Source organism: Oncorhynchus clarkii, chromosome 30 (assembly GCF_045791955.1).
Source record: "Oncorhynchus clarkii lewisi isolate Uvic-CL-2024 chromosome 30, UVic_Ocla_1.0, whole genome shotgun sequence".
In the NCBI taxonomy this organism is placed as follows: Eukaryota; Metazoa; Chordata; class Actinopteri; order Salmoniformes; family Salmonidae; genus Oncorhynchus; species Oncorhynchus clarkii.
In genome coordinates, this window is record NC_092176.1 from 43,121,725 (window position 1) to 43,135,246 (window position 13,522).

Below are 13,522 nucleotides of genomic sequence, written 5' to 3' on the forward strand. Positions count from 1 at the left end.
ATGCTGAATACAACAGGTGTAGTAGACCTCACAGTGAAATGCTGAATACAACAGGTGTAGTAGACCTCACAGTGAAATGCTGAATACAACAGGTGTAGTAGACCTCACAGTGAAATGCTGAATACAACAGGTGTAGTAGACCTTACAGTGAAATGCTGACTACAACAGGTGTAGTAGACCTCACAGTGAAATGCTGAATACAACAGGTGTAGTAGACCTCACAGTGAAATGCTTAAATTAAAGGCTTACTTATAGTAACAATGACATTTATAAATGACTTACTTTAAGATTTCATATTTTTTTATAACTGTAAACTAAATATGATCAGTACAAATTTCATGTAACTGACGACAGAGCATTTTCCTGCCAAGTCTCCTGCGAGCGATGCAGAGACCTTTCGAATGTCTGCAGGCTCGTTACAACATCAGCTTTACGCACAGAGTGATTGTGTCCCTCTATGATCAACATAAGGTGGTCGTGTTTCAATTCTACTAAATTATTTAGTTCGTTTTTTTTTCTTCATTTTGAGAGCTCTAAATCTAGTTGAGAATACCACAGTGTGATGAAACCATGATTACTGAAATCACTAGACTGTCCCCTTTAATATACCATCTCCCAGGCTCCCTCCGTCGCTCACAGGCAGGGGAAATCAGTTATTTGTCTGGATAGGCCAGAAAATGTGACGCGTCACTCCCTATGCAAATGAGGAGAGTGAAACCTGACACTTGAAATCAGCTCCACTGACAGAGTGGTAGCAGAGAGGAGACAGATTGGACTTTCTGCCACTGTAAGGTACTGGACCCTGTGACGTTCACAGAGTACCTTGTACACCGACATGTTGGTCAGAACTGGTCCAGAACTGGTCCTTAACCTCTAAGAGAGAGGTTCAACACCCAGAACCAAATCTCACGTTTCCTGTGTCACAACAACAGACTTTACATTTAGAGCCTCCACCCAATGCTAACATGGGGAACTGGCCTTCTACTGTGTGTTCAATGGATTACCGTAGTTACCTATTCAAACCGACTAATCTTACTGTCAAAATCCAATTTGATTGAATAATTCAGGGAACTGCCCCTGGCGGCTCGGCTAGTCTTTGTTCATTCACCAAAAAAGTCCATGACCAGACGCATCATGACTTTTACTGGGATAGAGTCATCATTTCATCTCTGCTCTATTCAGGAACAGTGGAGTTGTACTCTACTTTATTCAGGAACAGTGGAGTTGTACTCTACTTTATTCAGGAACAGTGGAGTTGTACTCTACTTTATTCAGGAACAGGGGAGTTGTACTCTACTTTATTCAGGAACAGAGGAGTTGTACTCTACTTTATTCAGGAACAGGGGAGTTGTACTCTACTTTACTCAGGAACAGGGGAGTTGTACTCTACTTTACTCAGGAACAGGGGAGTTGTACTCTACTTTACTCAGGAACAGGGGAGTTGTACTCTACTTTACTCAGGAACAGGGGAGTTGTACTCTACTTTATTCAGGAACAGGGGAGTTGTACTCTACTTTATTCAGGAACAGGGGAGTTGTACTCTACTTTACTCAGGAACAGGGGAGTTGTACTCTACTTTATTCAGGAACAGGGGAGTTGTACTCTACTTTACTCAGGAACAGGGGAGTTGTACTCTACTTTATTCAGGAACAGGGGAGTTGTACTCTACTTTATTCAGGAACAGGGGAGTTGTACTCTACTTTTAATACCCATGGCTAAATATAAATAGACTGACTCCGCCCTGTGCTTTGTTTGCTAGCTGCCTTAGACACACACACACACACACACACACACACACACACACACACACACACACACACACACACACACACACACACACACACACACACACACACACACACACACACACACACACACAGACCTTACACACCCTTAGCCAAACTCTGACAGTCCAGGTTGAGGCTGAGGAGTCTGGTTTGTGAGTTAGGTGAGGATGGATGGCGGACCTGGGTTCAAATACTATTTGGCGCAATGGGACCAACATAGTAGCTGCAGACATGCCCATCTGGCACTTCAGGCAGGTTAGAGCTGAAGCTAAGAGTCTTTTAAATATTTCAAATAGTAGTTGAACCCAGGTTTGATTGACGGTGGTAGCCAATGGCCAGCTGGCACAGTGGGCTGGGCTTTCCAGGCAGTGGATGGACGAGTGGAGATAGTTAAGGAACTGTGCCTCTGTCTGTGCCTGCTCTAATGCGTTTCAGACGACAGCTGAAGAAGAGATCTTTCTCTTAACTTATTCGATACCACTTCAAACTTCTTGTCTTTCTAGCTTCATGATATTTTTCTATTTTTCTACACACCAGTTGACTACTTTACGACTGACCCCCCCCCCCCCCTCGTAATATACTCTTATAAATAACTATGATTGCGATTGTAATTCATTTAGATTGGGAGTTTCGATATTCAAAAGTGTGTAGGTGCAAGTGCGCTTGTTGTCCTTGTTCTGGTACTGATTGAGATGACCTCATGACACACTAAGCATGAAACACATTGTGCTTTTCAAAGGTCCATCCTTGTAGGTGATCTGTATTTTAGTTCCAGTATAAAACGGCGGTCAGAAATAGCCGGTCGTCTTGCCTCTATTTCTGAGGTGAAGCAGACAATAGTGTCCACTTGATATACAGTACAAGTTTGGACACACCTACTCATTCCAGGGTTCTAGAACACCTACTCATTCCAGGGTTCTAGAACACCTACTCATTCCAGGGTTCTAGAACACCTACTCATTCCAGGGTTCTAGAACACCTACTCATTCCTGACCTTTTCTATTTTTACTATTTCTACTATCTTCTACATTGTAGAATAATAGTGAAGACATCAAAACTATGAAATAACACATTATGGAATCATGTAGTAACCAAAAAAGTGTAAAAACAAATCAAAATATTGATGTTGATAACTTGGGTGCTGTAAGTTGTGGGCAGGATGGAAATTTAAGTTCATTAATATTAATTAAACTTCATTAAGTTTTATACCTTCTCTCAAATCTCAGTTTATGACCAAAATTATCCACTTTACAACTTTGTCGTACATTTTGACACTAGAACAAATGTTTCTGACTCATATCGATGCCAGATAGGCAGATTTCAAAAACAATAAGTCGTTTTTTTTTAAGGGGCAGTCGTTCATTAAAATACTTTATCTTTATGTATGCCTATACTGTAAGTCCCAGGTTATGTTACATGATTGTGCCTGTGTACACAGTATGTTGGAGCGTTTGTTTACCCCATAGTTTTTCCCAACAGGCTCTACAACACCAATCACCAGGGACGATTTGCAGGCAGTGACCAATGACAAGAGATCCAACCGTACCATGACCTTCAACGTGATTCGTCGACCCGAACTCGGAAGACTGGTCACAGTGCTTGCTAATAACTACACTGTAGATGTCTCCTCCTTCACACAGACAATGGTAAGAGCCGAGCTGCTGATTTTAGGTTTAGTTTGACCTTTTTAAAGATCATATTGAATATGATTACATGGATTAAAAAAGGGTGGGGGGGGTGGGGGCTGATTCTAGACCCCCCCACTCCTACTCTGAGTGACGCTCTGTGAGAATGAACCCAGGAGTTTGTAGGTGTTCCCGACCCGAGTTAAGAGCACGTGAAGAGAACGTCATTCCCTTTTTCATGCATCTTTCTCTCTACGAGTTCTGACCTTGAACTTGAGCATGAGAAAATCATTCTATTCATCCGCTATTCGTTGTTTTGGGTGGAGATCAAAGAGATGAAGGTGTGGAGGAGGTGATTCTACAGGTAGGCCGTATTAATGAAGGTGTGGTAGAGGGGATTCTACAGGTAGGCCGTATTAATGAAGGTGTGGTGGAGGGGATTCTACAGGTAGGCCGTATTAATGAAGGTGTGGTAGAGGTGATTCTACAGGTATTAATGAAGGTGTGGTGGAGGTGATTCTACAGGTATTAATGAAGGTGTGGTAGAGGTGATTCTACAGGTAGGCTGTATTAATGAAGGTGTGGTAGAGGTGATTCTACAGGTATTAATGAAGGTGTGGTGGAGGTGATTCTACAGGTAGGCCGTGTTAATGAAGGTGTGGTAGAGGGGATTCTACAGGTAGGCCGTATTAATGAAGGTGTGGTGGAGGGGATTCTACAGGTAGGCCGTATTAATGAAGGTGTGGTAGAGGTGATTCTACAGGTATTAATGAAGGTGTGGTGGAGGTGATTCTACAGGTAGGCCGTATTAATGAAGGTGTGGTAGAGGGGATTCTACAGGTAGGCCGTATTAATGAAGGTGTGGTGGAGGGGATTCTACAGGTAGGCCGTATTAATGAAGGTGTGGTAGAGGTGATTCTACAGGTATTAATGAAGGTGTGGTGGAGGTGATTCTACAGGTATTAATGAAGGTGTGGTAGAGGTGATTCTACAGGTAGGCTGTATTAATGAAGGTGTGGTAGAGGTGATTCTACAGGTATTAATGAAGGTGTGGTGGAGGTGATTCTACAGGTATTAATGAAGGTGTGTTAGAGGTGATTCTACAGGTAGGCTGTATTAATGAAGGTGTGGTAGAGGTGATTCTACAGGTAGGCCGTATTAATGAAGGTGTGGTAGAGGTGATTCTACAGGTAGGCCGTATTAATGAAGGTGTGGTAGAGGTGATTCTACAGGTAGGCTGTATTAATGAAGGTGTGGTAGAGGTGATTCTACAGGTAGGCCGTATTAATGAAGGTGTGGTAGAGGTGATTCTACAGGTAGGCTGTATTAATGAAGGTGTGGTAGAGGTGATTCTACAGGTAGGCTGTATTAATGAAGGTGTGGTAGAGGTGATTCTACAGGTAGGCCGTATTAATGAAGGTGTAGTGGAGGTGATTCTACAGGTAGGCTGTATTAATGAAGGTGTGGTAGAGGTGATTCTACAGGTAGGCCGTATTAATGAAGGTGTGGTAGAGGTGATTCTACAGGTAGGCTGTATTAATGGTGTGGTAGAGGTGATTCTACAGGTAGGCTGTATTAATGAAGGTGTGGTAGAGGTGATTCTACAGGTAGGCCGTATTAATGAAGGTGTGGTGGAGGTGATTCTACAGGTAGGCCGTATTAATGAAGGTGTGGTAGAGGTGATTCTACAGGTAGGGCGTATTAATGAAGGTGTGGTAGAGGTGATTCTACAGGTAGGCTGTATTAATGAAGGTGTGGTGGAGGGGATTCTACAGGTAGGCCGTATTAATGAAGGTGTGGTGGAGGGGATTCTACAGGTAGGCCGTGTTAATGAAGAGCTATTGATAACAGCTAGAAAGTTGACACATTCAATTGTTCAAATCCATTTTAATTACCAATATATTTTATTTTACATTCCGGGAATGTTTTTTTTGGCCCACAAAAAAAACAAAACAACAACAGCGCAAATGCAATGGCCTCACTTTGTCATTCAGAAACTTATTCCAGTGTTTGCCTGCCAGCTGAATATCTTTGCCAGTGTGTAGGCTACCTGCCCCTCCATCTCCTTGTGCCCCTCCCACTCCGAAGCTGTGGCCTACTGACGTTACAAGGCTGATTCAGAAATTAGGGAGAGATTTTTAATTATAGAAGAATGGATTCACTTTTTTATTTGTTCAATGCTAGTTAAGGATACTATAGTTACCACGTTTCAAATTGAGTTTATTCATTACAAAAAAGGTAAGATATATTTTTAATTCGGGTGCCGCTCTGCACACACAAGCTTGTTAGCTAGCTCCGGTCCAATTTTAAGCCATCTCTCGGAAGTTCAAAGACATTCAAAGTTCCTCCATAGAAGCTCCTCCTCTGTAGCTATAATTCAGATAAAGCATGTCATAACAAGATACCCAGGCACTACAAGCCAAGCCTCCTCCTCAACCCTCTCTCGCTCTCTCACCACCCACTTGTCTGTTCGTTGCGCATGTAAACAACTGAATGGTGATGTAATTTAATGTAGAGCTAAATGTAAAAAAAAAAAAGTCAATTTCAGAGGTTTTAAAAAGGAACAGAAATGAAAGATTTTTTAAAAAGAAGAAAAAAACAGTACTTTTTTGGGTTTTGGTTCAGAACTTTATTTTGAAGGTCTGAAAATAATAATGGTTCTGTTCAGAACGAAACGATTTAGAAAATAATTTTGGTTCCAACCCCAGCTGAGAAGTGTGTAAGATTGGCGTGAGTAGGAAAGGCGTACATTTCTTAAGTCTGAATCGGGCCCGTACTGTTTGGGGAAACATAATATTTACAGCGAGAAATGAACACAAAGAAACTCAACAGGATATAAATTCCAACACATGCAGGAAGAATGCTGTGTTACATTAACAGGAAGCTTGGTCGGTCATTGTTTTTGATTGAATAAGTCTTCATTTCTTTGGCAGCGCTGTTGAGAAACAGAACAGGACTGTGCCAGGTTTTCACTATTGAGAAACAGAATAGAACTGTGCCAGGTTTTCACTATTGAGAAACAGAATAGAACTGTGCAAGGTTTTCACTGTTGAGAAACAGAACAGAACTGTGCCAGGTTTTCACTATTGAGAAACAGAATAGAACTATGCCAGGTTTTCACTGTTGAGAAACAGAACAGAACTGTGCCAGGTTTTCACTGTTGAGAAACAGAACAGAACTGTGCCAGGTTTTCACTGTTGAGAAACAGAACAGAACTGTGCCAGGTTTTCACTGTTGAGAAACAGAACAGAACTGTGCCAGGTTTTCACTGTTGAGAATCAGAACAGAACTGTGCCAGGTCTCATTCGGCGTGCAATAGGCTTACACACTAATGCCAGATTTAAAAAAAGTATGAAAGAAAAACATCAATATAGCCATAAGATATGAATTGCCCAAGAATTAAACATTTATGATTTTTTTTTACTGCATTGTTTTCCTTATATTCAACCCGCCACCCACCAAACCTCCATCCAACAATATTTAATTACCCTAAACCCACCCACCAAACCTCCATCCAACAATATTTAATTACCCTAAACCCACCCACCAAACCTCCATCCAACAATATTTAATTACCCTAAACCCACCCACCAAACCTCCATCCAACAATATTTAATTACCCTAAACCCACCCACCAAACCTCCATCCAACAATATTTAATTACCCTAAACCCACCCACCAAACCTCCATCCAACAATATTTAATTACCCTAAACCCACCCACCAAACCTCCATCCAACAATATTTAATTACCCTAAACCCACCCACCAAACCTCCATCCAACAATATTTAATTACCCTAAACCCACCCACCAAACCTCCATCCAACAATATTTAATTACCCTAAACCCACCCACCAAACCTCCATCCAACAATATTTAATTACCCTAAACCCACCCACCAAACCTCCATCCAACAATATTTAATTACCCTAAACCCACCCACCAAACCTCCATCCAACAATATTTAATTACCCTAAACCCACCCACCAAACCTCCATCCAACAATATTTAATTACCCTAAACCCACCCACCAAACCTCCATCCAACAATATTTAATTACCCTAAACCCACCCACCAAACCTCCATCCAACAATATTTAATTACCCTAAACCCACCCACCAAACCTCCATCCAACAATATTTAATTACCCTAAACCCACCCACCAAACCTCCATCCAACAATATTTAATTACCCTAAACCCACCCACCAAACCTCCATCCAACAATATTTAATTACCCTAAACCCACCCACCAAACCTCCATCCAACAATATTTAATTACCCTAAACCCACCCACCAAACCTCCATCCAACAATATTTAATTACCCTAAACCCACCCACCCAACCTTCATCCAACAATATTTAATTACCCTAAACCCACCCACCAAACCTCCATCCAACAATATTTAATTACCCTAAACCCACCCACCAAACCTCCATCCAACAATTTTTAATGACCCACCCGCCCCGCGGATATAACCGCAGGTCATGAATAAACCCGTGCCTCACTCCCCCCGGTACACATACAGGAGTAGAGTCAGCGTGGGTTTGAAAACCGACCCACTGCCCCTTCTCACGTTACCTTTGTAATCTCCTCTGTCCTATCCAGTCAATAAAACCACTAGAAGTTTACAAAACAAGAATAAAGCCCTTTGGTCAAACTGGCCAATCTCTGTGGAGCAACACCTGACAACAAAGACATGCATTATAAATCTGTTTCCTGAATATCAACTACAGACTAGATCTTCTCCAGTGGAAGAAGTGACTCACAGGAAGTGTTCATGTCTTGAAATATATTTATATTTTTTTAAGATGTTTTTTTTTCTTTTTTTTTAACCAAAGTTGTTGATGTTCAGAGTTTTTATTCAATGCTTTCTTTAGTGTTTCAGCTACGTTGAAACAGGGGTACAAAAGTGAGCATATTGCGGCCTTGCCCGTCCGATTTATACTAACACCAGCCTTCACTGATTAGTGGTCTCAGGTGGATCATGGGATAAAGGTTTGCTAAATTGAGTATCTAACTCTTCTCCTCCTTCTTCTTGTTCTTCTTGTTCTTGTTCTTCTTCTTCTTCTTCTTCTTCTCCTTCTTCTCCTTGTTGTTTGTTCTTCTTGTTCTTCTCCTTCTTCTATTTCTTCTTCTTCTTCTCCTTCTTCTCCTGGTTGTTTGTTCTTCTTGTTCTTCTCCTTCTTCTTCTTCTCCTTCTTCTCCTTCTTCTGCTTGTTGTTTGTTCTTCTTGTTCTTCTTGTTCTTCTCCTTCTTCTATTTCTTCTTCTTCTTCTCCTTCTTCTCCTTGTTGTTTGTTCTTCTTGTTCTTCTCCTTCTTCTTCTTCTCCTTCTTCTCCTTCTTCTGCTTGTTGTTTGTTCTTCTTGTTCTTCTCCTTCTTCTTCTTCTCCTTCTTCTCCTTCTTCTGCTTGTTGTTTGTTCTTCTTGTTCTTCTTGCTCTTCTCCTTCTTCTTCTTCTACTTCTTCTTCTTCTTCTCCTTGTTGTTTGTTCTTCTTGTTCTTCTCCTTCTCCTTCTTCTTCTTCTTCTCCTTCTTCTGTGTATCTCAGGTGGACCAGGGGGAGGTTTTGTACTTCCAAAGTTTTGTGGAGTCGGTTGGATGGTCTGCCATGGACTCAATGACCTTCTCAGTGTTTTCACCACCGGTTACCCTGGAGACCCAGACCTTTGAGATGGACATCTCCTACGAGAATGCTGGAACCGACCGCAAATCATTGCTCCTCGCTAACACCGGTGGGTCATCGGGGGAAATCATTGGTAAAATGGGTGAATAATGGTTATTTAAAATAAAATAAATATTATGCAGTTTTAAGGGGCAATCAAACAGGCTTCCTCCTGATTGCCTCAGGTATTTATTCTAGTAGTCAAAATGTTAGCAATACATTTCTAATACATTTAATTTGTTCTGTTAATGCTAATCAAATCAAGTTTGGTGAAATGTTAGTGACGTTAAAGATGAATGCTCGTCTCTCATTGCATTCTAGGTGCAGTGGTGACAGAGGGTGACAGTGTTGTCATCGACGAGTCCAAGCTGGACGCGTCTAACCTAATGTTCAAGCTGCCCACGCCCCAGCGCAACTCCCATGAGGTTTGGTTCCAGGTCAAGTCGCTACCCCAGCATGGCGTTATCGTGGTGGGAGAGAGGATCCTCAGTGTGGAGAAACCTAACTTCTCCCAGCGCATCCTCAACAAGTATGGCATCACATATCGCCACGACGACTCCGAGACGCGCCATGACAGCTTTGTCTTCGACACCTGGCTGAACCCCAAGGGAAAGCTGGCCCAGCGCCCTCTAGACGTCAGCCAGGTGTGTATGATATGTAAACCTAGCTTGCATTTTCCACACATGTACCCTACTGTCTATGGCTGGTCTGTTCATATTAAATCATGATTTTGTGTGTATGTACACACGGTGCATTCGGAAAGTATGCAGACCCCTTGATTTTTTTCCCACATTTTGTTACGTTACAACCTTATTCTAAAATGAATTAAATACATGTTTTTACTCATCAATCTACACACAATACCCCATAATGACATCACAATACCCATAATGACATCACAATACCCCTGATTTTCCACCTGTGCTAAATTCGATTGATTTGACATGATTTGGAAAGGCACACACTTGTCTATATAAGGTCCCACAGTTGGCAGTGCATGTCAGAGCAAAAACCTAGCCATGGGATTGAAGGAATTTCTGTAGAGCTCCGAGACAGGATTGTGTCGAGGCACAGATCTGGAGAATGGTACCAAAACATTTCTGCAGCATGGAAGGTCTCCAAGATCACAGTGGCCTCCATCATTCTTAAATGGAAGAGGTTTTGAACCACCAAGACACTTCTTAGAGCTGGCCTCCAGGCCAAACTGAGCAATCGGTGGAGAAGGGCCTTGGTCAGGGAGGTGACCAAGAATCCGATTGTCACTCTGACAGAGCTCCAGAGTTCCTCTGTGGAGATGGGAGAACATTCCAAAAGGACAACCATCTCTGCAGCTCTCCACCAATCAGGCATTTATGGTAGTGGCCAGACTCTACCATGCCAAGCGTCACGTCTGTAGGAAACCTGGCACCATCCCTACGGTAAAGCATGGTGCTGGCAGCATCATGCTGTGAGGATTTTTTTCAGCGGCAGGGACTGGGAGACTAGTCAGGGTCAAAGGAAAGATGAACGGAGCAAAGTAGAGAGATCCTTGATGAAATCCTGCACCAGAGCGCTCAGGACCAAAGACTGGGGCAAAGGTTCAACTTCCAACAGGACAACAACCCTAAGCACACAGCCAAGAGCGCAGGAGTGGATTCGGGACAAGTCTCTGAATGTCCTTGAGTGGGCCAGCCAGAGCCCGGACTTGAACCTGATCTAACATCTCTGGAGATACCTGAAAATAGCTGCGAAGCGATGCTCCCCATTCAACCTGACAGAGCTTGAGAGGATCTGCAGAGAAGAATGGGAGAAACTCCCCAAATACAGGTGTGCCAAGCTTGTAGCGTCATACCCAAAAAGACTCGAGGCTGTAATCGCTGACAAAGGTGCTTTAACAAAGTACTGAGTAAAGGGTCTGAATACTTATGTAAATAAGGCATTTCGTTTTTTTTTTTTTTTTTTTTTTACACATTTGCAAAAATGTCTAAACCTGTTTTTGCTTGTCGTTATGGGGTATTGTGTCTAGATTGATGAAGAAAAACATGTATTTAATCAATTTTAGAATAAGGCTGTAACGTAACAAAATGTGGAAAAATCCAAGGGGTCTGAATACTTTCTGTAATTGTGAAATTAATTGCCTCATTGAAGACATTAAAGTTCTGCTCTAAACGCTAAAGCAGTTTCTGTGTACATTGGACAATGAAGTCATATTTTTCTTCTCTATCTAGGTGCTGGAAGAGTGGTTCAACATCACAGTGGTCCCGATCAATGACCAGCCACCCGTCCTGAAGACCAAAACCCCCAGCCTGAGTGTGGTACAGGGGGACATAGTGGCCCTGGGACTGCAGAACCTCAATGTGAAAGATCTGGACAACCCTTCAGAGGATATCCAGTACACTGTCATCAGCAAGCCCAACAACGGATATCTGGCCCTGGCAGGAAGCCTGAATGAGTCTGTGGTGTCCTTCACTCAGGCTCAGATCAACAGTGGGAAGGTGTACTTTGTCCATGATGGAGGCCAGGCGTCGGGGGTCTTCTATTTCAGTATCTCGGACGGCCACCACGAGCCGGTGTACAAGCTATTCAACCTGGAGTTGACAGAGATCACCATCTCCCTGGTTAACAACACAGGGCTGACTCTAAAGCAGGGTCAGACCTGTGTAGCGTTAACGCAGGGGAGTCTGGCTGCAGAGACTAACGGGAAAACCACAACGATTCACTACCGGATCACCAAGCTTCCACGGTACGGCAAGATCCTTTGGCTGGACAACCAGGATTTGAGGCAGTTTGAGCAGGAGGACCTAAGGACTGGTCGCTTGTTTTATCAAATGACGAGCGTCACATCTGGTCAGGACAGCTTTGAGTTCACTGTATTTACGTCGGAAGCTAACCTGACGAATCAGGTTGTCAACATCACAGTTAAGCCCCTGGTGAGGTTTGGCAAAGGGGTGAGAATACCCAATGGCATTGTGGTCAAACTCAACGCTGGTTTTCTCAATGCAACTGAGCTGGCTTCTCTAACAGGCAACGACCCCATCTTCGAGGTCGTGTCCCAGCCAAAGTACGGCAAGCTGGCCCGAGGAAAAGCCAAAGCTGGTATGAAAACGGAACCGGTGGAGTCTTTCTCCTTTCAGGATGTGAAGCAGGAGAGGATATCCATCGAGCTCAACGCTAACATGACTGAAGTGCAGGAGCTGAACGACTCGTTGGTTTTTGTCATGAAAGCGGAGAACGTCCCACCAGCCAAGGGAGAGTTCCGCTTCACTGTCGTTCCATACGATCCATCGCTAGTCAGAAGAACAGAGAGTCCCGTCCTGACCACCAGCAGTCCTTTCTCTCAGTCTCTGAACCAATCGAACCAAACGACAGTGTTTGGTATTGGGACAGCACTACCCTCCCTGTCTACATCCTTCCTCTCCACACAGAGACCCAGCAAGACCCACCAGAAGTTCAAAGGTCGCAATCACTGGGGAAACACCAATCACAACGACTCGACAGGTACATCTTTGGGCAAACCCACCATGGGTAGAGGAGAAGACCTTTCTGAGATCCCCTTTATGATGACACCGGTCCGAGTAGAGTCATACCCACAGAGGACTTCCAACCCCCTATTGGTGATCCTACCTCTCCTGGTCCTGCTCCTATTGGTCATCATCCTGGTGGTGCTGTTTCTACTGCTGAGACGCAACAGGAAGAGGAAACAAAAACCTCTGACCCTGAAACCGCTGCCCTCGCCCTCAACCCCACCGGACTATCACGACCAGCCGCAGAGGAGCGCGGCCGCTCCCACGGTAACGGTGACTCCGCTGAGCCCAAGCGACCCTGGAAGCCCTGCCTTGGACAGGCCGCTTCCTTTCGCCAAACGGGGCTCAGTTAGCAACTCTGCATCACTGCCGGACTGCTCATTGAAAGCTGTAAATCCAGAGAGTTCAGACCAGCTCATTAGGACCCCAACCCCAACTCTACAGCAGAACCAGTACTGGGTATGACCCTTTTGCTGCTGCCACTTAGGGGAGGGATGGAGAAGTGGACTATCTACCCTGTACACTGACATCTATTCCGAACAGCCCCACCAACCCCACTCATCGTTAAACTGTAAACCATGACACTAGGCTACTAGTTGTATTCTGACATAATGAAAGCCTTTTCTACTTAGGCTGGTAGAGCACAATCAGTACAGGAAATTAGAACTGACAACTAGTTTAAAACACAATCAGTAACTGGTAGCCTATGACTGGTGAGGTGGACTAGTAGTGACCACTAGTCCACCTCACCTCAACAACCTCCGAAACAGTTCTGGCTGGCTGGAAACATCATTCATGCTCTGTACTACTAATGCAGAAGTTATCCCTCCAACCATGACCCAGTGTGGAGAATGGCCAGTATTCAAACAAACCACAATGCGCTGACATCGCACGGCACAGGTCAGCTATAAAATACCTTTAAGAAAGTAAAGCGCTGTGTGA

At 43.7% G+C, this 13,522-nt stretch overlaps 1 protein-coding gene across 1 annotated transcript in view; it reads left to right on the forward strand.

Annotated features, from left to right (window-relative positions):
- The window catches only part of LOC139389776 (chondroitin sulfate proteoglycan 4ba), an 86,546-nt gene extending 73,228 nt beyond the window's left edge, over nucleotides 1-13,318 (forward strand). Inside the window, exons 12-15 of the mRNA XM_071136721.1 lie at nucleotides 3,267-3,433; nucleotides 8,964-9,147; nucleotides 9,399-9,721; nucleotides 11,285-13,318. Of these exons, the coding sequence (XP_070992822.1) occupies nucleotides 3,267-3,433; nucleotides 8,964-9,147; nucleotides 9,399-9,721; nucleotides 11,285-13,045 (2,435 nt within the window). The 3' untranslated portion in view covers nucleotides 13,046-13,318. The remainder of the gene's footprint in view (nucleotides 1-3,266; nucleotides 3,434-8,963; nucleotides 9,148-9,398; nucleotides 9,722-11,284) is intronic.
- The last annotated feature ends 204 nt before the right edge of the window (nucleotides 13,319-13,522 follow it).